General features: G+C 59.6%; 2 protein-coding genes across 2 annotated transcripts; both read left to right on the plus strand.

The window, feature by feature from the left end:
• The first annotated feature begins 108 nt into the window (after positions 1 to 108).
• Positions 109 to 10,115, plus strand: WRAP53 (WD repeat containing antisense to TP53). The gene is made up of 10 exons (XM_004760260.3): positions 109 to 661; positions 817 to 915; positions 1,178 to 1,289; positions 7,763 to 7,851; positions 8,094 to 8,184; positions 8,292 to 8,424; positions 8,977 to 9,185; positions 9,397 to 9,500; positions 9,627 to 9,761; positions 9,850 to 10,115. Exons 1-10 carry the CDS (start codon positions 261 to 263, stop codon positions 10,094 to 10,096), a joined length of 1,620 nt encoding a protein of 539 aa, XP_004760317.1. The 5' UTR covers positions 109 to 260; the 3' UTR covers positions 10,097 to 10,115.
• A 1,555-nt stretch (positions 10,116 to 11,670) lies between these two features.
• EFNB3 (ephrin B3) lies at positions 11,671 to 17,928 on the plus strand. Its single transcript, XM_004760254.3, has 5 exons — positions 11,671 to 12,349; positions 14,523 to 14,815; positions 15,016 to 15,108; positions 15,219 to 15,323; positions 15,748 to 17,928. Exons 1-5 carry the CDS (start codon positions 12,228 to 12,230, stop codon positions 16,155 to 16,157), a joined length of 1,023 nt encoding a protein of 340 aa, XP_004760311.1. The 5' UTR covers positions 11,671 to 12,227; the 3' UTR covers positions 16,158 to 17,928.
• The last annotated feature ends 5,603 nt before the right edge of the window (positions 17,929 to 23,531 follow it).

Raw genomic sequence — 23,531 nt, forward strand, 5'->3', positions numbered from 1 at the left:
CAATGGAAAGGTGGGGCCAAGTCCCGCGAGAGCGAGCGGTTCTCGGCGACCGGCGGGGCTGAGGGACTCTGTGCTTGCGGTCTAGCCGCGTTCACCGGTCGGGCTCTTCTCCCGGGGGTCTGCCGCGCCCTCCCCGAAGAAGGCAGAAGGCCCCGCGGGTTCTCAGGTTTGCGTCCGGGAACCGGGCGAACTTCGGGGCGCTGTGGGTCCAGTGGGACGAGGGTTGCGGCCGAGGCCGGCGCCCGCGCTTCCTTGGCAGCATGAGCGCGCCCGAGGCGCCCGGGTTGGCCGCGGACTGCCTTGCTGCGGACCAGGCCCCCGCTCCGGCCTCCCTGGCCGACGGAAGTACGGATCCTGCCCTGCTGCCGCCACCGCCCCCCGTGGACGGTGACGATCCCCCCGCCGGGGACGATCCGCCGCGCCAGTCCCCGGATCTCGCGGCTGGTTCCCAGGAGGCGGGGGCGGGCGGCTCTGCTTCTTCCTCCCCCGCCCCGGAGGTGGGCCTCGCTGCTCCTCGGGAGTTGAGCCCTCGAATCGAGGAGCCCGAACTTTGCGAAGACGTGAGCCTTCCTGCAGAAGAGGCGAACGCGCCAGAGTCGGGGCCGGGGGAGGCCGGGGAAGGCATGTCTGAGGACCCCGCCCCGGAGGACGAGGGATACCCGTAAGTGGGGATGGGGGCCGTTGTGGCCGGAGGAGATCGGGAGTGGGAGATGCGTGGAAGTGCGCCACTCGTTCTTGGCCCCACTTGTGCAGGCCCGCTTCCTCCTTGCTTGCCGACCGCCTTCTTATCGTCCCCCTTCCCCATCTTCCTTCTAGCACTTGGAACTACAGCTTTTCCCAGCTACCTCGGTTTCTCAGTGGTTCCTGGTCAGAGTTCAGCACCCAACCCGAGAACTTCTTGAAAGGCTGCAAGTGGTAAGTTAGGATAATGGGCCTGGGAGATAACCGTGCTCAGTATTTTCGCCATAAAATAAAAATCCCAGTTATCTGGGAGAAGAAGTAAGAGGTCTTCTTGCACTGAGCTTACATTTCATGTAGGGTTTTGTGTCTTCTGCTTTCCTCAAGGCCTTGCGTGGGGTGGGAGGCTTACCTGCGGCAGGCATAGGCTAAGTCTTATAGCCCTGCGTTTGGAAAATAGAGCCCAGTCCAGCTTTCTAACTTTTCCCTGTTCCTACAGGGCCCCTGATGGTTCCTGCATCTTGACCAATAGTGCTGATAACGTCCTGCGGATTTATAATCTGCCCCCTGAGCTGTACAGTGAGGGTGAGCAGCTGGAACATTCGGAGATGGTAAGGGTAGGAGCTACCTGTGCCCTCTCACTGGGGGCTGCACATTTCAGTCCCTCATGTGGGTGGAGAAAGTTGTATCACGTGATTGCTGTTCACACACAGGACGTTTTTGCATGAGTGTACGCAGGCGGCATTTCCTGTCCAGGACGTGCAGGTGTTTATAGAGGCATCCAGTTTTCCTTTAGTCGGGAATACATGCTTTCTGTATGAGAGTAGGAGCTTTCTCAGGGCGGCGTTTCAGTGACTTAGGTGTTTATTGAATGACCACCGACATGTCAGTTAGTGTGCCGCTGGGATAAAGGGCTGAAGGTGGCAGATGAAGAGCTGGCTTGCTTTCTTATGGGGAGCTCGATGACACAGGCACAAACCGATAAAGAACAAGGTTCATCCCGCATCATGATACATGTCGTGGAGGAAAGAAACGGGATGAGGAGGGACTGGCTAGAGGAGATCATTTTAGGTACAGTGGTTAGGAAGGAGCCCTCAGAAGAAGAGATGTTTGAGCTGAGATGTGAGAGATGGTGGGATGAGTCACGTGGAGGGCTGTAGAAGGAGCCTTGCAGGAAGAGGCAGTGGCATTACAGAGACCCAGAATGGGACAGGAGCTTTGTGTGTTCAGGGAACAGAAAGGAAGCCGGCATGTGTGGACTGAGGCCAGCGAGGGGGGAAGTGAGGATGGATGCCGTGACCCATGCTGTGTTGCATCTGGTGGGTCGGCCGTTTGGAGTTGGGAAACCGGAGGAGAGTTTTAAAACAGAAGAGCAGAATGATGGTGGAAGTTTAAAGAAGAGGTTATGGTGAGCAAAACTGAATGTGTCTGTCACGGTCTGAGTGAGAAGCAGTGGTGGCAGGAGAAATGGCGAGGTGTGAATGGATCCGAGGTGTGTTTTGTAGGACGTGGAGGTGCGGGGCGGGGGAAGCAGTCAAGGGTCCAGGTGTTTGCAGCTGGGTAGGTCGTGGCACAATTTCCCAGGAGGAAACAGATAGGAAGAGGTATGGGGGCAAGTTAGGGGTCCTTAGATCTGTGAAATGTGAAGCTGAGGGAGACATTGGGGTTGGGGGTGTAGTTTGGGAAGTGGAGTTGCATGTGGATGGTACCTGGTGTTTTGTGAACGGATCCAGTCTGGAGTGTAGCTGGGGATAGAGGGGACTAGCAAAGCCCCAAGCACTCCAGCAGACGGAGTGGAGGGCAGCAGGGGCGGCAGAAGCAGACACAAAGAGTCAGGTTTCATGTTGTTGGGGCTGAGACACATTGAGAGAATGACCCAAGAAGACAGTGACCTTGGCAAGAACACGTTCCAAGGAGTGACGGTGGCAGAAGCTGAGTAGGATGCGGGGAAGAGAAGGTGGAGACGATTCTTTGGAAGGTTTTCTTGTGGAAGGGAGTTGAGAAGTGGAATGGTGACCAGAGGAATATGAGGCCAAAGAAGGGCTAACAGGGTGCTTCCGCAGGGTCGGGAATAAGCCGGGAAACGGAGGAATTGGTGCTGGGAGGGTCGGGGAACAGGTCCCTGAGGGGCAGGCTGAGGACCTTGTTAGATGCAGTCCTCCCCTGGAGTAGGAAGAGAGGCAGCTCGCTGGTGGTTGGAGGATTTCCACATCTCCTCTCGCTTGGCTTCTGGGCGCAACATAAAGGGAGGTTATCAGTTGAAGGAAGCGGGTGCATGGGGTAGCGGTGAAGGTGTGAATGATTGGTCCCGGGGAGGCAGAGATCTGAGGCAGCAAGGAACGTGGTAGCGTGACTGTTCTGTGCTCAGTGCCCCCTGGAAATTTGCTGCCACTCATCTAAAGTGAGGCCCCATGGCTGCATCGTGCACCTGTCTCTCCGCAGCCGGTGAATGGGCTTATTTTCTCGGTTGATAAAGCGAGGATGGGTGTCGTGGCGCCCAGCTCATGGGGTAGCTGGGGGAATTAAAGGAACTAACATAACGTGGACGAACCGGGGCCTGTTTTATATTCAGTAAATGCTAGTCATCGGTATTAGTTGAGTCAGGCCTGGAATAAGGGGCTTGTCGGGCTGGGCTTGACGGCAGAGAAGGACGGGGGTCCTGAGAACCTCCACGGGACAGGCTGTGAAGCTGGTTGTCTCGAATGTAAAGCAGGGCAGGAAATGGACTGGAAATGCGCTCTTGATGAAGCAGAATAATTGTGGTGGAAACAGAGCAAGTCAGCTGGGTGGGTGGGAGATGGTCGAGGGAGAGGCTGGGGTGTGACGGGGTGGGGGGCACTCAGCTGTGGGAGTGGCGGCCGATGACAAGGGAAGGCGAGCCACTGGGAGAGAGCAGTGTTGGAGGGACCCACTCGTTTTTTCGATGATTCCTTTGGTGAACATATTTCTGTGGAGCTCATCCTATGTGCCGGGCCCTGTTTCAGGTGCTCGGATTAGTCAGGAAAACGTACACACACAAGTCCCCGTCCTCTTTGTGTGATAGCTAATAACCTAGCACAGGGAATAGGGAATAAAGAAGTGACCAAGTAAGTGGTTTACTTGGCAGGTGCCGTGAAGGAAAATAAAGTGAGCAGGGGGACTGGGCCGCAGACTGCAAATTTTAAAAAGCACGGTTGGGAAAGATCTCACTGTTAAGGTGACTTTTGAGCAGAAACGTGAAGGAAGGGAGGGAGGGAACTGAGCTGACATCGGGGGTAGAACACACTGGGCACAGAGAGGGCTGAGCTCTCAGGTCGCAGTGGGAGTGAACATCACCGTGGGAGTGAATGTCACCGAGAGCCTTGGAAATCTGTGGGGAGGGAGGCAGGGAGCGGGTCCCACCTCCCTGCACTTGCCCGAGGTTCCTGAAGCAGAAACCAGTGGGGTCTCGGGGCCAGACAGGTGTGCTGGGCTCTCCCGCAAGAGCCCAGAAGCGGGGCTGTTGAGAAGAGCGTCTGGAAATGTGGCCAGCTGGGAATGGATCGCACCAGCCGGTTTACGAGGAACGGGAATGCTGGAAAGGGAGAAAGCCGTAGTCATCAGCCATTGCTCTACAGAAGTCAGCCCTTACCTTTACCTGTCCGTTTTTTCCAAGCTTGTACTCCTCGGAAGCATTCTCCAAGGTCGTGAGCCTGTAGACGGTGGTTGTATAGCTGCTGCTTTATTTCTTAACAGTCGTGTCCCAAGTGGTCTCCACGGTTCGTGTCCCCGTGTCTGATGCTGTGCTGGGGGCCTTGGAGCAGTCATTCCTGTACCCAGACAGTCGGGTTTCCAGGAGTTTTGTATCATAAATTGTCCAGTGGCCACCTTCGCGTGTTTTGATGGAGATTTTTGTCATAAGAGAGATCTTAAGAGCAAGAAAGACCTCGGGTTGGTAGTGTCGGTATTTGCGTTGTGTCCTGCACTGTTATTGTGAACATCCAGGCCTGTCACAACTCCACTTCTGGAGAATCCACTGGCTGGGTCTACAAGCTCAGTGTGCGCAAATGGACAGTTAGCAGGCGGGGACAATGGGGGAGGCCCAGTTGGAGTGTTTCCCAATACCCCTTTCTTCTTCCCAACATAGTCTCCTAATTCCTCTCCTCCTGTCTTTGACTTTTCACAGAGCTTTCTGGAACTCCCATTGCTAACTCCCCGGCCTCGGCCCTGAGTGTCTCCCTACCGTGGAGATCTCACCCGAGGCCTTCACTCCCTCTAACCTTACCCAGGGGAGACCCCACATCCTCTGTGCCCCGTATATCTCAGGTTCAGGGAGGGGGGCTGTCCTCGTTCCTAGAAGCCATACTTAGACCATCATGCCCTCTCTTTGTAAAGACTTTTCCTTCAAGGCTTACGTTGTCTGAGTCTCCTTCATCCACCAGGGATAGGGGCACCTTATGGTTCTCCTGTATACCCCAAGTCTTTCCACCATATTGGGGACTTGGGGTATCCAAACCAGAAGGCCAGGTCTCATGCTTTAATCTTCCTTTTCCCTGACCCCGACCTCCAGTTAATGGCCAGATTCCATTGAGCCCCCCCACTTCCGCCCCGAGCTTTTGGATCCATCTGCTTCTGCACACGCTACTGCCCCTGCTTTAATTCAGGTCTTATTATCGGGGCCTTATGTTACTGGAACAGTTTCCTGTCTTCGCTCATTAAGACGTTTGGTGCGGACTGCTGATGATACACTAGGTGCTGGGGAGACGGGTGAGCCAGACGGGATCCTTACTTCCTCAGACGGGTATGGTGCGGTGTGAGGGGCATGGAGGGCTGTAGGAACCCGGAGCGGAGCAGCTTACTCTGCTGAGGGGTTAGGGAGGGCCTCCCCGTGGAAGAAGCATCTAAGAGACCAGAAGGGTGATTAGGATTCAACCAGAAGGAGTTGTTGAGGGAGCTGAAGGGAGAACATTCCAGACCTGGATGCGAGTGAAAGTCTGCAGATTAGGGTGAGTTGGCACCTTCTGGGGACTGGGAGTTAAAACGGGAGGGAAATTTTAAAGGAGTGAGTCTGGAGGGATGAGCCGTGAGAGGGGACCAGGGGGTTGTCCCCTGGTAAGGTGGTTGGGGCTCGCGCTGAGAGTATGCGGGCTCGCTAAACATTATAAGCAGGAGTGTGTTGCTGGACAGATTTCCAGCTTAGCAAGGTCTCTGGGGCCTGCAGCTGGCTGCAGCGTGGAGCAGCCTGGAATACTTGCCTTGTTGTTGTGGTGACACTGGCAGGATGGCAGCGGTTGGGCCTGGCACTGGGAGGGAGCGCACACGTTCAGGAGAGCCCCGGGAGGCGGGCCTGGCAGGGCTCATGTCCCCAGCAGCCCCATGAGCGGGGCTCATGTCCCGGTCGCAGACAGGCTGGACCAGGAGGGGAAAGGGAGTGAAGAGGTTGGGGTCAAGGCTGGTGCTCAGATGGGAGGCTTAGACGTCTGGCTGCGGAGCCCAGGGGGAGCGGAAGGTTCAAGGAAGCGGGAGCCCGGTCCCTTCCAGATGAGCTGAGTTCCACGGGACGCCCAGCAGCAGGCAGTCCCGGGTTGCCAATGGGTTCTTCGGCTGGAGTGCATCCTAGCGGAAGGGACGACGTGTACGCCACAGAGCTGGCCTCGCACGTGTGCTCTGGGACCCTCCGGGCACGCCCACTGGAATACGGAGACACCGGTGACCATCAGCAGAGGAGGGCAGTGAGCGCACTGCTGTCCCGCGGCAGAGGGGCCTAAGTTAGAGCTCACATGGCACTGTGGTGACATCTCCGGGTCGCAAAGGGAGGTCACCCATCTGGCACCGTGGGCACTGAACGGAAAGGCGTCCAAGACAATGGTGTTTGGGGTGTTTTTTGTATGAATGTATTTTTTCTTAAAGATTTATTATTTGTGGGTGCCTGGGTGGCTCAGTGGGTTGGGCTGCTGCCTTCGGCTCGGGTCATGATCTCAGGGTCCTGGGATCGAGTCCCGCATCGGGCTCTCTGCTCAGCGGGGAGCCTGCTTCCCTCTCTCTCTCTCTGCCTGCATCTCCGTCTGCTTGTGATTTCTCTCTGTCAAATAAATAAATAGGATCTTTAAAAAAAAAAAAAAAAAAGATTTATTATTTGTTAGAGTGAGTGAATGACCGTGTGTGTGCAAAGGGAAAGAGATTAAACAGACTCCACGCTGACCTTGGAGCCCAACACAGGGCTCGATCCCGGGACCCTGAGATCGTGACCTGAGCCCAAATCCAGAGTTGAACACTTAACCCAAAGAGCCATGAGGCGCCCCAGTAAGAACGTATTTTTAAAGAGATATATGAGAATGACAAATTTGTTTATCTCTGAGGGCACGTTTCCTTGGGAAGAAGTTTTAACTGTTATATTTTACTTTATTAGCTGATTGAAGGAGTCACAAGAGTTTTTGAAAAATTCTTCTTTGCTGGGCAGCCCTCTCTGGTCCCCTCTCTCTTCAGGGGTTTTGTACCATCGCTCCATAAACTTCGTTTTGCAGTCTTATCAAAAAAGCCCCCAAAACAAAACAAAAAAAAACCTTTGCATGTTTGGACCACTTAATACTTTTTTTTTTTTTTAAGACTTTTTTTTATTTATTTGACAGAGATCACAAATAGGGAGAGAGGCAGGCAGGGAGAGAGAGGAGGAAGCAGGCTCCCTGCTGAGCAGAGAGCCCAATGTGGGGCTCAATCTCAGGACCCTGGGATCATGACTTAAGCCGAAGGCAGAGGCTTTAACCCTCTGAGCCACGAAGGCACCCCAAACCACTTAATAATTTTTTTAAGGATCGGGTGGGATCTAGTAGGTGCTCAGGAAGCATATCAATAGTTGGTTCTTGGTCTTTGTGTGGGGATATTCTTTGCTTCTAAGTGTATAAAAAGCAAAACGATAAGCCTGTGGGCCTTTTGGCAGCCCACATCTGACCTCAAGGTCTAAGCTGACCCTCGGACACAGAGATCAGGATTCTGTTCTTCCTGTTAACCCCGTCTGCCTTGTGCCTGGTCAAGTGCCGACAGCGCCACTCTGTCCTGACCCTGCTAGAGGCGTGACTCTGCCCCCTTTTCCTGCCAGTGACCCAGGCATCCCTGCATCTCTGCGCAGGCTCCTGTCCTCCGCATGGTGGAAGGTGACACCATCTATGATTATTGTTGGTTTTCTCTGATGTCTTCCGCCGAGCCAGACACTTCCTAGTAAGTGACATGCTTTGCTGCCCCCTGCCTTCCCTTCCCTTCCCGTCCCGTACCCCCCTGTACCCCCCCGCCCCGCCTCCCTTTCAAGGGGACCCTCTACTGAGAGGGAACTATGGGCCGCTAGGGGTTTCTAGGGGAGGACAGCCTGGTTACCCTTGAGATGCGAGCGGAGAGGGCCGGTCAGTTGGCTTCCTCCCCTTCCTTTGACAGCACCGGGACCTCAGTGTCCGTGTCTCTCTCAGCGTGGCCAGCAGCAGCCGGGAGAACCCCATTCACATCTGGGATGCATTCACCGGAGAGCTCCGGGCTTCCTTTCGGGCCTACAACCACCTGGTAGGGAGCTCCCCACCCAGGCCCAGGGCTCAGCTTGGCCCCACTTTCCCTCCATGGGGACAGTGGAGGCTTTGCTGGGCCTGTTTGCAGTGCTTTCCTGCCCGTAGGATGAGCTGACGGCCGCTCACTCGCTCTGTTTCTCCCCGGACGGCTCTCAGCTCTTCTGTGGCTTCAACAGGGCTGTGCGTGTCTTTTCCACGGCCCGGCCCGGCCGTGACTGCGAGGTCCGAGCCACGTTTGGTAAGCATCTGTACCTCCCAGGGGAGGAGGAAGAAGGGCACTGCCCCATCCAGAGGGCCCTTGTGCGAGCCAGGGGACCAGGTGTGGCCCATCCTCTTCTGGACAGCCCAGGGAGGCAGGCTGTACTCAGTGCACAGAGGAGAAAGCAGGTTAGGGAGCAGGTGGAACCTTCCCAGGGTCAAGCTGCGAGGTAAGGAGCTGCTTCCCTCCAGAGCCCAGGTCCTGTCGGCCATGTACCTTTCACTGTCCAAAATCTTGGTACATCTAGGAAATTGGCAGTGAAGCGGATTCGTTTTCCTGTAAGCCTTCAGCTTTCCATTCCTCCAAGAAGACACAGATTTGAGAAGGAAGAAAGAAGTCTTGAGCGTTTAGGTCCTTTGTGGGGATAGAAGGAGCTGGGGAGCCTCAGAGGTCTTTATCCTGCTGTGACAAACGGGACAGGGGAGGCATTGATTCTGGGCTCACGGGACAGGAGACTGAGTGCGCCTCTGATTAGCTTGGTTAGTGTCAGCAGTCCTGCCCTCTGCCCAGCTTCGTTCCTTCCCTCTGTAGCCAAAAAACAGGGCCAGAGTGGAATCATCTCCTGCATAGCCTTCAGTGCCGTGCAGCCCCTCTACGCCTGTGGCTCCTATGGCCGCTCCCTGGGTCTGTATGCCAGTGATGACGGCTCCCCTCTTGCCTTGCTGGGAGGACACCAGGGAGGTGTCACTCACCTCTGCTTTCACCCCGATGGCAACCGCTTCTTTTCTGGAGCCCGCAAGGTAGGGGTCACACCCTGCGAGTCCAGAGAGGGTGCACAGAAGGCAGGGGTGGGGATGTCGTCTGTGTTGTGCTGGGGGACAGCTGTGGGAAAAAATTCAACCCAAGCTAAGGGAGCATCTGTAAACCTTGTGGGAAGCAGGGATGTCTTAAGCAGGGGAGGGGTGGGCTGGGGAGGGCCAGACTGCAGGTCCCTGTGCTCTGTGTCTCCAGGACTCCGAGCTGCTGTGCTGGGACCTTCGGCAGCCCAGTCACCCACTGTGGTCCCTGAGTCGAGAGGTGGCCACCAATCAGCGCATCTACTTTGATCTGGATCCGTGAGTGACCGGGTCCTGCCTGCCTGGGGTCCCAGTGCCCTTGGGATGCCAGAGCCCCTGGATGTGACGGGTCCCTACTCCAGGGGTTGTGAGGAGTCCATGTCACCAAGCGTCTGTCTTCCCCAGGACGGGGCAGTTCTTAGTGAGCGGCAGCACTAATGGGGCTGTGTCTGTGTGGGACACTAGCGGGGCTGGACCGGACGGGAAGCCTGAGCCAGTGCTGAGTTTTCTGCCCCAGAAGGACTGCACGAACGGAGTGAGGTGATCCACCACCATGGACCTTGGGGCTGGGGGTGAGGAGGGCGGCGGGTTGCTGACGCACCCCTGCCCTCCTTGTCTCTTCCTGCAGCCTGCACCCCAGCCTGCCGCTGCTGGCCACTGCCTCAGGTCAGCGTGTGTTTCCGGAGCCGGTGGAGAGCGAGGACGAAGGGGAGCAGGAGGTGGACCTTCCCCTGCTTTCCATGCGCCACGTCCACCTTGAATGTCAGCTTCAGCTCTGGTGGTGTGGGGGGGGCCCGGGCACCGGGGTGGTCGATGCTCACCAGGGCAAGAAGGGCCAGGGAGGGACCCAGGAATCTGGGGGCGAGTTTCTGTAAAAAAAGGTTTTATACAGTATGTGAGCCTTTGTGTCTTTTTTTTGGGAGGCGCATGATGGAGATGGGGCTGGGAGGAGTACCATTGGGCTCCCCTGTCCAGTAGCACAAGGGGCTGGCATATCATCGTTCCCCAAACCAGGGTTGAGAGGTGGGACTAGGCGCGAGCCAATGGGACTGCCGAGCTCGGTGTGAAGTCAAGGGAGCGGGGGTGGGGCTCCTTGCCATTGACTGGCGGGTTGCTAGGCGACTCGGTAAACTGAAGGGGGGAACCTGTTTGAAATCTCACTCCCAAGGTGGGGGCGGCAGGGGTCAGGGTGAGCGTGGCTGAGCAGGAGTGGCAGGCGCTGTGTGTCAGACTGCTGGGTGTGACTGCGTGAGACCGTGCAGACGGTGACAGACAAGACATTCGCTCCCTCGCGCTCCACACTAGCCGCCACCACCCAGCAGCAGAGGGACCATTACTCAGCTCTGGGGGAAGGGGAGCGGGAGCGCCCGCCTCTCCTCCCCTGGACTCCCCCAGGAGGCAGGCGACTGAGTAGCCAGAGTCAAGGGCACACACGAGGGAGTAAAGGTGCCCAGAAGCCACAGACGTCACATTCCGTATTCCCGCTAGACGCGGGGCCCGGGCGGGAGCGGCTCAGTCGGCAGCTGTCACCGGTCCTGTGTGTCTCCATTTATCTGCGCGCTTTGGGGGTGGGGGGCGACTGTGTTATTTCGGGCAGTGGCCGCTCCCCACCCCCAGCCTCGCGGAGCACTGAGAAGGGGGCTCTGTAGAGCCCGCGGGCAGGGGATCTCACTGGGACCTCACCGTCAGAGCGAGGCTACCGGAGGCCTGCGAGGCTGGGCGGGGAGAGGAATGTCACCTCTGCCCAGAGGTGCTGAAAGCGAGGGTTCTTACACCCGAAAAGGCAAATGCTCCTCCCTTCCCCCAGGATAATTGGAAACAGCCCTTCCGGCTGATGTGGGTTTGGGGCTGTAGGTACTCCCTTTCCTCTCCCCCGGCTCCGGTTCTCCCCGCCGCCAGGCAGCGAGGGCCCCAGTTTACCCCCGAACTCTTGCCTTGCGCCCCGTCCCAGGTAACGCGAGAGGGCCTGGGAGCAGAAGTGCGGCGACCCGGCGGGCCGCCTGTACCGCCCACTCCCCGTGTGACCTTGGGCTGGTCTCGGTACCTCCCCCCACCATCCAGAGCCTCAGTTTCTTCATCCCTACAATGGGCGCCCTGTGGCTCTGCCCCTCCCACTTCGCACAGGTAGTCGTGACGACCAACTCAGCCCACTTTGTGAAGTGCAGAGCCTTCAAGGTTATGACTATTCTCCCCAGACCTGCCGGGAGCCGCCGCGGTGTTTCGGGCTGGTGGGGGGGGGGGTGGGCAGGGGGAGGAGGCCGCGGGAGCTAGAGGGGCCGGGCTCCTCGGGGCGGCGAGGGCGAGCGCCTTTCTGGATTTGGGCGCGGAAGGTTCCAGCCGCCCGGGCGGCCCCCGGGCCACAGGGCAGAGGCGCCGGGGCGGCGGCGGCGGCAGCGGGGGGGCGGGGGGAAGGGGTGGGGCGAGGACGGAGGGGGCGCGGGGGGCGGCGGCGGCGGGGCGCGCGGGAGGTGCGCGAGGTGAGGGAGGTGCGGGGGGCGTGGGCTGCGGGCTCCGCCGCCGCTCCGACGCCGGCTCCAGCTCCGGCTTTTCCCTCCGCCATCCTCTCCCCCTCCCCGCCACTCCTTTAACTCCCCCCTCCCGGGCTCGGCACTGGTTTCCTCCCCGAGCCCGCTGCCCTCAATCCCCGGCGAGGCTGGGGCTCCGGCTCGCGCCCCTCCCTCGTTCCCTCGGCCGGCGCCCCATGCCGCCCCCTCCCGGTCCCCGGCTGCCCCAGTCCCCCACTTAGGCCGGCCCCGCGATCCCGGGGTGCAGGAGCGCGGGCCGGGGGCGTAGGGCGCCCGCGGGCGGCCCCTGGAAGGGCTCTAGCGGGCTGAGCGCTCCGCCGCAGGGGCGCGGGCAGAGCAGGAAGCGGGTCCGCGTGGGAGCGGGGGGCGGCAGCCGCCGGGGTGGTCAGGGCCGAGGAGCCGGGCCCGCCGAGGCAGTCACCGCAGGGGGCGAGCGACTTTGGGGGAGTTGGTGCCCCGCCCCCCAGGCCTTGGCGGGGTCATGGGGGCCCCCCGTTCTGGGCCAGGGGGCGTGCGAGTCGGGGCCCTGCTGCTGCTTGGCGTTTTGGGGCTGGTGTCTGGGCTCAGCCTGGAGCCCGTCTACTGGAATTCGGCGAACAAGAGGTGAGTGGCCCCGGGCTGGGGAGACCCCACACCCTTCGGGCAGGGAATAGGGGCGCATTGGGGATTTGGTGGGTGGGTAGGGGGCTGGTTCTCGGAGCTGGGAGGAGGCCGGAGGGAGGGGTGCTGGTGCTCTGATGCGAGCTGATGGGGAGCGAGACAGAGGTGATATTGGGAGCCAGACTCCCTCCCGGGTCGCAGACAGACAGAGCTGGATGTGGGTGGCGACAGCCATGTGTCGGGAGTTGGAAGGACCCCACAGGGGCAAGGATCCGAAAGTTCCTGGGTAGCCGCCGGGAGGCTGGTGGAGTGGTTATTTGGGTTTGCAAGGGACCTGTGTCCTGTCGGGGGCTGGGCTTGGAGGGAGCCTGGTTAATGTCAGCTCTCCAGAGAGCCGCTGAGTAGGTGCCGCGGAGTGCGGAGGGGAAGGGCAGGGTGCCTCCCTCCCCAGAAGGGACTCGGTGTAGAGGAGGGGAGGGAAGGGGGCTCCGTGTGGGGGCCCTGGGGACAACTCACCCAAGGCTTCTGGACTCTCTCCACGCCGTCTGTCCCCTAACCCTTGCCCACAGCCAGAGGGTCAGTGAGCCCTTGGCGGATGGCATTCCCAACCAGAAGATATTCCTGCCTTCCTGGCTTGGAGACTTTTTTTTTCTTTTTTCTTTTCTGGAAGAAGCCTGGAGCCCCTTTTTTCTCTCTTGCATCTAGAGTCCAGAGGACTCCCTTGCCCCCTCCCCCATCCTTGCTGCAAACTCTTCCACCAGACCCTCCCCTGGCTTGCTTGCTTTGCTCTGAAAAAAGGCCAGGGGTCACATGAAACTTCAAGTCACACTGGGTAGGACGGAACCCTTGGGAGGTCATCCAGGCCCCTGGCCCGAAGCGGAGCCCGCTCCCGGCGAGCAAAAGAGTTCTGTGTTTTGCGAACTTCCCACCCACTTCCCCCGCGGGGAGGCTGTGTGAGGCCATAGGAAGGGGAAGGGGGTGGGCTTGGAGCCCACCGCATCGGAGGGCTTAGTCCCAGCTCTGGTGCTCTCAGCTGTGTGGCCTTGGGCATGCCACTTAACCTTTCTGAGTTTGTATCCTCAGTCCTCCCACCTTTTATGAGGATTAGAGAGGTAAGGTGTTTGAATGTATGACATGCTCATTGAAGGAGAACTAGGATTATTGTTTGTCTTTTCTTGACTTCCCAGCCTCCCTCCCTGCTGTGTGTCTTTGGGTATAACCCCAAACATCTTTTCTCAGTCTGCTACCCACCAACTCCCAGCTGTGGTCTGAGTCCAGCCCGAGGCTGTAAGTTAGGCTTATTCTGATAGGGTTGAGCAGAGGGAGAGGTAGGGTGTTCTGGGGGCTCCTTGTGATGGGGGATGGGAGGGAGTGGTCATTTAGGAGTCTGGGAAAATCCCAAGTGGCGGTTCTCCCTGAGGACCCAGCTCTGAGACCCCGTCCCCACTCATGCACAGGGAGAGGCTGTAGTCATGGGCAGAGGAGGTGTGGGCTCCTGGAGGCTGTGGTTAGCAAAGTCAGTCCCAGAGCAATAGGGGACTTTCTCTGGGAAGTCTGAGCCCCAGGACAGGAGGGTACTGAGTAGGGAGATGTCTGGGGCAGCTGGCCCCCACACCCTGCTTCCCATTAGCCTCATTGAGGGCCATTGCCAGACCAGGCATTTAACTCCTGTCACCTTGCCTGGCTAACTTGGGACACCAGTCCGGATTACCCTCCACACTGGGTAACCCCCACCCCCACCCTTCTCTTGCCCTGAAAGCCTTCAAATTCAGCGGTGCCCTGGGGGAGGGGAGGCTCTGCCCCCATGGTTGACTGCCATGGAATAGTGAAATCACCTGGGATGGGTGGGCTGTGTGGTTCCAGAGAGGCCAGCTCCTTGGTAACTGGCATCCCGTTGCCATGGCAACGGCGCTAGTGATGGAGCGAGAGATGGCAGTGTGCGTGTGGTGAGGGCGGGCTGGAGAGTGCATTTGGGCACACCAAGGGGCCAGCGACCTCTGAGCCTGGCTTCCCGCTGCTGCTGAGTCCTTAGCGCCTGACCTGGGGGAGCAGGCCATGCCCACAGGCGAAGGCTGGCCTGCAGGGATGTGCCGGTGAAGGAGACGAAGCTCTGGCGGGGGCGGGGTGGGGGGACTGACCTCTGACACCGCTCCTTGTCCACCTCGCCCTCTGACAGGTTCCAAGCAGAGGGTGGTTACGTGCTGTACCCTCAGATCGGGGACCGGCTAGACCTCCTCTGCCCCCGGGCCCGGCCTCCTGGCCCCCACTCGTCTCCTAATTACGAGTTCTACAAGCTGTACCTGGTCGGGGGTGCCCAGGGCCGGCGCTGTGAGGCACCCCCTGCCCCCAACCTGCTCCTCACTTGTGACCGGCCAGACCTGGATCTCCGTTTCACCATTAAGTTCCAGGAGTACAGCCCTAACCTCTGGGGCCATGAGTTCCGCTCGCACCACGATTACTACATAATTGGTACTGCTGGGCAGAGGGCAGGGTCTGGGGGAGGTGCCCCTGAGACTGAGGGCAGAGGAGGAACCCAGAGAGTACTCCTGATTCCTTCCCATCCCCCCCCCCCGCCCCACCCCCGGAGAGCTGTCTGGGTCCGGGAATGGGGACGGACCAGGGGCTGGACTCTGGGCGGCCAACCTCTCCCTCTGGCTCTCCTCTTCCAGCCACTTCGGACGGGACCCGGGAAGGCCTGGAGAGTTTGCAGGGAGGCGTGTGCCTTACCAGAGGCATGAAGGTGCTTCTCCGAGTGGGACAAAGTGAGTAGGGGCTGGGGCACACCTCCCAGGAGCTCTGGGAGGTTGGGGTAGTCCCATATTGATCAGGGGCTGCCATCTCAGCCCCTTTCTTGGCTCTTCCCCATCTCCAGGTCCCCGAGGAGGGGCCGCCCCCAGAAAGCCTGTGTCTGAAATGCCCGTGGAGCGAGACCGGGGGGCAGCCCACAGCCTGGACCCTGGGAAGGAGAACATGCCAGGTAGGAGCAAGGGGTCCAGCCTCCTGCCTCCCCCCTACCCTGCGTCCTGTGCTCTCGGACCCCAGCTGCCCTGCCTTCACCCTTTCCCTCTGCCTTCAGCTGGGGGCGGGGGTGATACAGGAAAGAGAAGAGAGGACAGGAGGGTGGGAGGCAAGTGGAAGCCAAATGAGGAAAAGACTCGATTAGAACTAATTAGCCAATTCAATCAGAGCTGCGAGAAGTGGGGAAACTGCTTGGCGCTGAGCTGAAGGGCTGGACACACCTGGATTCGGAGTGGGCTTTAGGGGGAAGGGAGGTGGGGTCCCCAGGGGGGCTTGGGCACTGCTGGGGAAGCCCACGGGGACCCCCGAGGCTGGGTGTCCAGATGCCCAGGTGGCTCCTTCAGCCCCTCCCCCTCTTTCCTCCTCCACCCCTTCCCTGCCAGGTGACCCCACCAGCAATGCAACCTCCCGGGGTGCTGAAGGCCCCCTGCCCCCTCCCAGCATGCCCGCGGTGGCCGGGGCAGCGGGGGGGCTGGCGCTGCTCTTGCTGGGCGTGGCAGGGGCTGGGGGTGCCATGTGCTGGCGGAGACGGCGGGCCAAGCCTTCGGAGAGTCGCCACCCTGGTCCTGGCTCCTTCGGGAGGGGAGGGTCTCTGGGCCTGGGGGGTGGCAGTGGGATGGGGCCTCGAGAGGCTGAGCCTGGGGAGCTAGGGATAGCTCTGCGGGGCGGTGGGGCCGCAGACCCCCCGTTCTGTCCCCACTATGAGAAGGTGAGTGGTGACTATGGGCATCCTGTGTACATCGTGCAGGATGGGCCCCCCCAAAGCCCCCCCAACATCTACTACAAGGTATGAGGGCTTCTCCGTGGCTCTCCCGGATCCAGCCCTTCTCGGTGGGCGGGGCTCCCCCTCCAGTGAGTCAAAGCTGGAGGGACACCTCTAGCGTCCCCTCGGCCCCTCGCCCCACGAACTCCTGTGCCCCCGCTGTTGTGGACCCCTCCCCCACGTTTAGGACTCCCCACGACTCCCGCCGTTGGCCTTGCGTGGTCCCCCGCAGAGACGCAAGTGTCCTCTTCTGACCGTGACCCAGCCGTCCTTGTGCCCCCAAACACCCAGAGCTAGGGGCGGGGACAGTCTGCCTTTTGGTTGGCACCTCCTCCTTTCTGCCTCTCACTGTTTTTCTCTTCTTTTCTCTTCTCTCTCCCTCTCTCTCTCTTTCGGATTCTCTCTCTCTCTTTCTCTCCTGTCTCTAGGTCTGTTCCTCTCCCTAGCGACCCCCTCCCTGCGTCTCCTTTTACCCTCTTGGCTTCCTCTCCTCGGCCTCTCCCATCTCCTGGGTGGGGGGACACCAGCATCCCCCGTCAGCTCCCCCTTCTGACCTCTCTCACCACCCGCTCTTCTCAGTCTGCCAAAAACGGGGGCCTTATGGGGAAGGCTTGGGGCCTCCAGCCCGGCTGCGGGCGCGGGCGCGGGCAGCGGAGCCTCCTCCTCTCCAGCCCGTCTGGGGTGGTTGGGTCGTGACAGCTGCCGCGAGAAGAAGTGTCCTGTTTTGTCAGTGGCCACTAGCAAGATCCGACCCGGTCGGGACACGCGTGTGGATTGGGCCCGACGCCGAACGGGGCCCGCTTGGCCCGGGAAGTGACTTGTCCAGACAAGAAGTGCCCGGGGGGGCCCCCCCTGGATGGACGTGGCCTGGCCAAGTGGGCAGGAGCGGAGCCACGGGCGCCGGAAGTGCCTTCATCCAGGACAGGAAGTCGTGCTTCTGGAACAGGAAGTGGTCTGGCTGGAACTCCAAGTGGCTTAGTCTTGGGGGGGGCGGGTGTGGGGCGGCGGATGGTTCTTACTCTGTGAGGTGGGGGGTGGGGGGGGGCAGGAAGAACTTCCTGTTTCAGGAGGAAGCTGGAACCGACTGGTAGAGGACAGGGTGGCCTGAGGACATTACCCCTGGTCTCCGGTGGCACCTCCCGGGACTTCCCTTCCCTGTTCCCTGGGCTGCTTGTAGGACAGCCAAGGTGACTGCTGTCGGCTGGGGCAGGCCCGGTTTGTCTCGTGCTTCCCTCTCCCCAGCCAAGTATAATCTCTGTTAATCAACAGGACTATCCCCAGAACCCCTGTGTTGTCCCCAGTAACCCAGAGGGCTGTCTTGTTCATCACATCGTACACTTCCTCGTCCCTTCAGACCCAACACAGCTCCCTTCTCAGTGACCAAAATGGTGGCCTACTGACTGGTCTAGGGACGGTGGTACTTTGCCGCTTCCACTGTTTCCATAGCGACCAGCACGTGCCTCTCTCTACCTGCCCCGTAGTGCACAAATCCGGTGTTGCCTTCTTCTCCTCCCAGCTCCCTTTCACGAGATCAGAGCTGCCCCTGGGCACCACGTCGGCCACCTCAGTCACCAGCCACGACGGTCACTTTGTCCGCCAGAGCTCCAGTCATCTCTCTGGTGCTGTAGTTCCCAGCTCCTTTCTGGTTTTTCTAATTGCTCCTTCCAGAGAACAGGAAGTTGGTATTGCCATGGGGGAGGTGGCGGGGTATGGCCAGTCGCCTCAATAGTTTTACTGTAAAAGGGAAATTTGAACAACAAAAACCAAAAAAAAATAAAAAATTAAAAACTTCAAAAGTTGACGAGAAGGCTGGAGAATGACTGGGCTTGAGTTGGGAAAGGAGGGCAAGTAGAAAGGGTTTCAAGATGAGAATTGGATCCCATGGAACCAAGGGGGGAGGGTGGGGAGCCAGTTGGGCTGGAGGGGTGAGGTGGACAGTATGGGGGTGAGGGGTATGGGATGCCCGGCTGGGTGGGCTGGAGGGTTGAAGGGGGCACTGCGGTGGGGGCTGGGGGCAGGATGCCCAGTTGGGTGGGCTGGAGGGCTGAGGTGGGCAGTATGGGGGGCGTGGGATGCCAGAGCTGGGTGAGAAGGCGGAGGAAGGCAGCCAGCTCCAGGGGAGGGAGAGAGGAACCCAGGCTGGGGCAGGAGTTGCCGAGACATCCAGTGGGGACGTATGTGAGCCGATGCCCACACGTGCTGTTGCTGAACCAAATCTCCAGAGACAAGGCAAGTCACAGTCAGAAACAGAGTGGAGAAAACATGCTCAGGGGTTCAAGTGTACCCCCTACCACCCCTGCCCAAGGCACCCCAACTTGGGGAGTTCTGCTGCTGGGGACCAGTGTGGGCCGAAGTGGCATGACTACCCAGAAGACACAGGGACCCAGGCACCAAGGTGCCTGCCCCGTGGCTCCCTGTGGACCCATACCCCAGGCTCTTCCTCCCTAAAAAACCCTGGGTGCCCAGCCCCCTAGACCCAGCTCCATTCTCCAGCCACAAAAGCAGCCGTCAGGAGCACCAAGCATCTCCAGAGCCAGTCAGCAGGGGTCACAACCTCTGCCCTGCCCACCCCTCCCCTGACTTTAGGTCCCCTCCTGCTGTCTCCCATCTGCCTGGAGGTCAAGGGGTCCTCCTGCCCTGCTCTGTCCAATGGGACCCCGGCCCCTCCCCCATCTGAGGGGGATGCCCAGGGCCTGAGAGGGGCCGTGCTCTGGGAGGGGAGCTGCCAGGAGGGGAGCTGCCGACTGAGCCCAGGTGCTGGGCTGTCTGGAACTTACTCCTGTCCTTCGGAGCCCACGCTGGAGCTGCTGGAGGTGGGGAGGTTTGAGGGGGGTGGAAGGGCTGGTCCCTGCCCCTTAGTGGGGGTTGGTTGTCATGGCGACATCCCCTTCTCCACACAATGGGAAGCCCCCCTCAGCCTCCCGCGTGGATGGAGCCGACAGCCCCATCGCTGGCTATCAGCCTCAGGGACTTGGCAACCGTCACTATGGCAACCCAGAGCCCAGCAACAGGGCCCAGTGAGAAAGGGAGGGGTCCGAGCCCAGGGCAGGGCTGCATGTGTGTGTGGGGGCAACGGAGCCAAGGGAGAACCCCCACCAACAGACATCCAGGGGCACAGGTGGAGGGACAAGAGGGAAGAGAAGTAGGGATAAACAGTCTTGGTGACAAACACCTCGCCTAAGCAGCCAAGACATCACAACACGCTGAGCGACAGGAAGACACCTGGGGACAGACTCCCAGCTGGGGAGAGGAACAGCATGTCCGCACAACATCCCGGGACACACCCCCTCGGAAAGCGGGTGTCTCTGCACTCTCCCAGCTCTGCAGGCACGCAGTGACAGCAGGGGCCCCGCAGCCCGCCACATGGGTGGCTCTCGGGCTATTGGAAAGCACTAGTGACTTCCACACAGAACCACACATGTCATCCTATTCTCTTCCTGGGTCCAAACACGCCAACGTGCTCCCTGGGTAACGACTACCTCCAAACGAACAGAGGGCCAGGAAGGCATTCATTTTGGCTGTTGTCGTTCACTCCCTCACTCAACATCGTATGAAGTGTCTACTTTGTTCCAGGTCCTGCTTCGGGCCCTGAGAATATAGAGTAAATGCAGCAAAGTCCCTGCTGTCGCCAAGCCCACCTTTGGGTTGGGGACAACCTGGTAACATTGCTGGCAGTGACAGGTGACACAGACAATTCAGAGTAACAGGACAAAGGGGACGGAGAGTGACAGGGGAGGTGCCTTAGGTTAGGAGGTTGGGAAGGTCCCACTGAAGAGGTGACATGTAATTCTGACCATGAGTGATGTGGAGGGAGGCGTGCGCTCTGGGAAGGGCACATCCGACACGGGAACAGCAAATGCAAAGTGCAGAGGTGAGATCTTGGCATGTCCGGAAGAGAGAGAAGGACCTCGCAATCTTTTTTTTTTTTTTTTAAGATTATTTATTTATTTATTTGACAGAGAGAGAGATCACAGTAGACAGACAGGTAGGCAGAGAGGCAGGCAGAGAGAGAGAGGAGGAAGCAGGCTCCCTGCTGAGCAGAGAGCCCGATGCGGGACTCGATCCCAGGACCCTGAGATCATGACCTGAGCCGAAGGCAGTGGCTTAACCCGCTGAGCCACCCAGGCACCCAGGACCTTGCAATCTTGCAGACACCCCAGCTGTGTCGCATCCTTCTGCAGCCTCGGCCTGGAGGGGAGCAGGTCACGCAGGGTCTAGAATCCACATTTAGGAAGTTGGTCTAGCTTGGTATTCCTTTCCTTGCCTTTGTGTCTTGCGCATGCATTGTGTTTTCCCCAACTACATTTGAAGCTCTGGGAGGGCAAGGAAGGTGCTCTGAGCTTTGTGGGGACGGCTGCTAGTACAGGGTGGTACAGGGTCCAGAGAAGGCAGGCAGAGAGGTAGTCAGGGGACCCAGAGAAGGGACCGCAGAGGCTGAAGCTGCCCCCATCCCCGTCCCAAACAGCAGACGCCTGTGGTTTATGTTGGGCGGGGGGGGGGGGTGTCAAGGAAAGGGGCATAGAGCAAAGGGCTCCAGTGGGAATTTCTGATGGGAAATGGTCAACATCCCAAGCGGAATTTCAGTTAGAATGAAAAATGGAGCTTCCTAAGGCGCTATCTGGGGAATCACGAACTTTCCCTCAGGGAAAGTTTCAAGATTTGTAGGCAGGCTGGGGGAAATGCCACAGGGTGGCTTGGAGGCAGGGGGCTGGCTGGGCTAGGCTTGGAGGGTTGGGGGCAGCACGGAAAGGAGGGGCAGGAGGAGGAGAGATGTCTGAGAGGCAGGGAGGATGGTGGTGGCCTGAGAGGAGTGCTCAGGGCACCAGATCCCAGGGACCCCCGATTCTCATGGGAAATGGAAGGATTTGGGGTCCTGGTTCTCCCCCTCCTCCACCACCCTGCCCATGCCCTCAGAAACTCAGGCACCGGTTCCCTCCAACTCCAATGCCAGGGCTGCTGCTGCTTCTGCTGGTGCTGGTGAGACTAACAGCCTCGGGGGGCAGCAGCTGGTGAGTGGGGAGGGAATCTGTGTGCTCAGCAAACAGCAGCCTCAGTGCCCGGTGGCTGCCTCCTCCCTCATCAATCAGCCCCAGCCAAATGTCCTTGGATTCCCACCACCCCAAGGGGACTGGGGCTGGGCCAGGGTCCCCAGGGGAGTGAGATGGGGATGGGTGGGGGGAGGCGTGGGGGGGCGCTTGGCTCCCCATCTCTTGGCCTCTGTTCCTTCTCTTCTCTCCTGGAAGCTCTCAGCTCTTCCTGTCGCTGAACGGCTCTCTCCTGGTCCCCACCATTGTGAGGGCATCAGCTACAAATCACCTGTGGGGGTCTGCTGGGGGAGAAGGGGGGAAGAGGGATGAGTCAGGGCTGAAGAGGGATCTACTGTGTTTCTCACGGACGGGCCCAGGGCACAGTCAGCAGGAGGCTGCTGGCACAGAGGCCCTGCCCCCCCCCCGCCCCCCAGCTGGTCTCTCCATCCCTGACAGATGCTCTGGACAACAGGCTGAGACCCCGACCCCGGAATGTCCTTTCTTCCCATCTTCTCCTGGGCCCGCAGCCCTCACTCCCTTTGCTTCCCGCCAAGATCCAGAGCTCCAGCCCCCCCCCCCCCCCCCCCCCGCTCACCCCAAATCTGCTGCTCCCCACTGGGGACTGAAGCCTCAAAACCTTAGCCTCTGGCTCGCTCTCCCCCCCTCAGCCCTTGCTCCCCTCAGGGACCCAGGCGTCCTGCCCACTCCCTTCACCATAACAACCATTCTGTGGGAGTTGTTCAAGACTTTAATATCATTTCATTAAGTCAGCTCATTGGAGAAGGTTGGGGGCACAAAGAGACTGGGGTGGGTAAAAGACAGCCAAGGTAGGGGGGAAGCAAGGGAAGAGTCCCCCTCTCTCCGTGGAGATGGCTCTGAGACATCAAATATTGACAGTGAGAGAACAGAACTTATTAAATCTGGGGCAGGGGCGTGTGTATGTGGGGGAGCTGTGGGAATGGCCGGATGCCTGGGTTCTAGGGGTTAGGAAGGTCTGGGAGGGGGGAAAGCCTTGAGGTTGGGGGATGCAGTAAGGGTCAAGGTCTCACGGGTACAACCCCTCTGTCCCTTTCCTTTAGGGAGTCCTTCGTCTTGGTGCCCTGGCCGGCCCCTGGAGCTCCTGGGGACAAGACCCCCGCCCCAGCTGTGGTTGGTTCCCCTTCAGCCCCCTTCCCCCCCCACCTCTGTTGATGAGCTTCAGCAGCGTTTAATCGGATTGAGCGGTAATTAGCAAAGCGAGATGTTTGATTACCTATTTAGCATAATGTAGGGGGCTGGGATCCCTAGGCACAGCCAAGGTTGGGGGAGCAGTCAGAAGAGAAGCGGGGTCTACACAACGTTCCTTTCCTGTGGGAGCCAGGAGCCCTGCCTCTAAGACCTCGCATCCCACGACTCCCCTCAAATCTTCGTTGCTTTGGGACTTTTCCCTGGGGGACAGGGCCCAATCGTGTCACCTCGAGGATCACCCACTTAGTCCCACTTGCAGTGCAGCCGGTTTGGGGCGTGGCAGGACCCCTCACAACTTCAACCCTTGTCTTCAGCGATAGGACTTCGGCCTGGGCTAGGGAGTCCCAAATCAGAGCCGCCCAGAGCCTACCCTAAGAATGACGGGGCGCGGGGGAGGGGAGTCCCGAGGGCAGGTGCTGTTCATTCTGGAAATCATTCTGTTTTCATTCTGGAAATCAGGACAGGTGGGATGGTGGGGTCAGGGTTGGGTGTGGACGGACCCAAGGGCCCTTCAGGAGCCCCAGAGGCCGCAGAGCCTTGTAGTGCCAGACTGGAATGTCAGAGACCCATCAGGTGTGAACACCAACCAGAAAAGGGGGGACCTGTGGTGCCAGCTTCTCCCCCTCCGCATCCAGCAAAGAAAATGTCATCAATTTAGCTCCTCATGGAAATGCAATCAGTGGGCTCGCGGCTGGCTTTGTCTTAATTAGGCACTATTGATGGAAGCAGGGAGGGGGCCTTCCCATCCCCCGACTCGGCTTCCGCGCTCCAGCTTCTCCCGCCGCAGGTAGAGCCCAGGGTTCCACACGCCCCCTCCGCGGCCCCGGGCCCGCAGCGCCCCCTAGCCCCAGCCGAGGTCTGCCCCCCCACACTACGTCCCCTCCCCTCACGCTTCCCCAGGACTAAGCCTTTGTTCTCACGCAGAGCCGAGCCCCTCCCCGGCCCGGTCACCTTCCCCAGGGAGTCCCCGCCTCCCGTTCCCCCCAAAACGGGAGACACTTCCCAGAGCCAATCCCCCGGTTCCCGGAATTCCAGTTCCGTTCTTCCCTGCGCTCCCCCGCCCCGCGCCGCCCGGCGCTGCCAGACCCCGGTCCGAGCGCCGGCGAGGGAAACGGGCGGGAGGGCAGGGGTGCTCCAGCCCCGGTTTTTC

Source organism: Mustela putorius, unplaced genomic scaffold, assembly GCF_011764305.1.
Source record: "Mustela putorius furo isolate JIRA1106 unplaced genomic scaffold, ASM1176430v1.1 tig00000695_pilon_pilon_pilon, whole genome shotgun sequence".
In the NCBI taxonomy this organism is placed as follows: Eukaryota; Metazoa; Chordata; class Mammalia; order Carnivora; family Mustelidae; genus Mustela; species Mustela putorius.